The following is a 939-nucleotide window of genomic DNA, read 5'->3' as shown; positions in this document are numbered from 1 at the left end:
GGAGCAGCTATCGATCCCCCCCTCCCGCTTTTTTCCTTTTTTTTTTTCTTTTTCTTTCTTTTTTTTTTTTCCCCTTTCCACCTCCAGACCAGCCGGTTCATCATGTGAAGTACCATCGACTTATCGATCCGTTATGTTTCGCTTGCCTTATATGCCAAGGCAGGAGCCGTGTTTACACGCGTGTAATTTTAATCTCCAAATCTTTACACCCTTCTCCAAAAAGGCCTCGGAAAAGAAAGTAAAGACTTTTCCGCGGCACGCGGGCGCCCGAAGCCGAGGGAACGCCAACTTACCGTTGCTATACAATAACTGAAGTTTATAATGGATTCCATTGTTAGTTTTTTCATTGTTTGGCTCCTGCAAGCAACGAGAAATAATTATATTTAGCATGAAAAACATCTCCCTCCTCCTGACGCGCATGCTTTTTTTTTTTTTTTTTTTCCCCCCCTCTCTCGCCCTTGCAGCGGCTCGGAATTAAAAGAGTTTGCAGCAATTCAGCCCACTTTGTGGAGCGCTGATGATGTCACTCTCCCGGTGCAAATATGTCATGTTTAGCCCGTTTGCCCCGCGTTAGGATGAGCGGGAAGTTGTTAAGCCCGGGATCTGTTCGGAGCGGCCGGGAGAACGGGGGGGACCCGCACGTGGTCGGGGCGCCTCGGGAGCGCCGTTAGGGCTGGAAACGGCCTGGCCGCGGGTAAATCACGCTTCAACGTGTTTTTTTTTTATTTAAAAAAAAAAAACCAACCAAAACCCCAAACCACTAAAACAGCACAGATAAAAAAAAAACCCCAACCCCAAACCCACGGAGGCAGCAGGCAGACTTACTTTCTCTTTCTCCACAAAGTCCACAAAAGCCGTTCGCTCAATCTCCACCGGCTGCCCCTGCCTGTCGTACAGAGCTAAGACGAAGTGGAAAAAATTGGATTTTCTGAGATTGGA

General features: G+C 47.8%; 1 protein-coding gene across 1 annotated transcript in view; it reads right to left on the bottom strand.

Annotated features, from left to right (window-relative positions):
* The window catches only part of EBF3 (EBF transcription factor 3), a 121,704-nt gene that overhangs the window by 120,545 nt on the left and 220 nt on the right, over positions 1–939 (bottom strand). The window contains exons 2-3 of the mRNA XM_035890428.1: positions 826–939; positions 208–357 (exon numbers count right to left, since the gene is read on the bottom strand). The exon at positions 826–939 is cut by the window's right edge and continues 45 nt beyond it. Of these exons, the coding sequence (XP_035746321.1) occupies positions 208–357; positions 826–939 (264 nt within the window). The remainder of the gene's footprint in view (positions 1–207; positions 358–825) is intronic.

Source organism: Egretta garzetta, unplaced genomic scaffold (assembly GCF_000687185.1).
Source record: "Egretta garzetta isolate BGI_Z169 unplaced genomic scaffold, ASM68718v1 scaffold152, whole genome shotgun sequence".
NCBI classification, from domain to species: domain Eukaryota; kingdom Metazoa; phylum Chordata; class Aves; order Pelecaniformes; family Ardeidae; genus Egretta; species Egretta garzetta.
The sequence above is the reverse complement of the archived record's forward strand: the minus strand, read 5'-3'. Positions and strand labels throughout refer to the sequence as shown.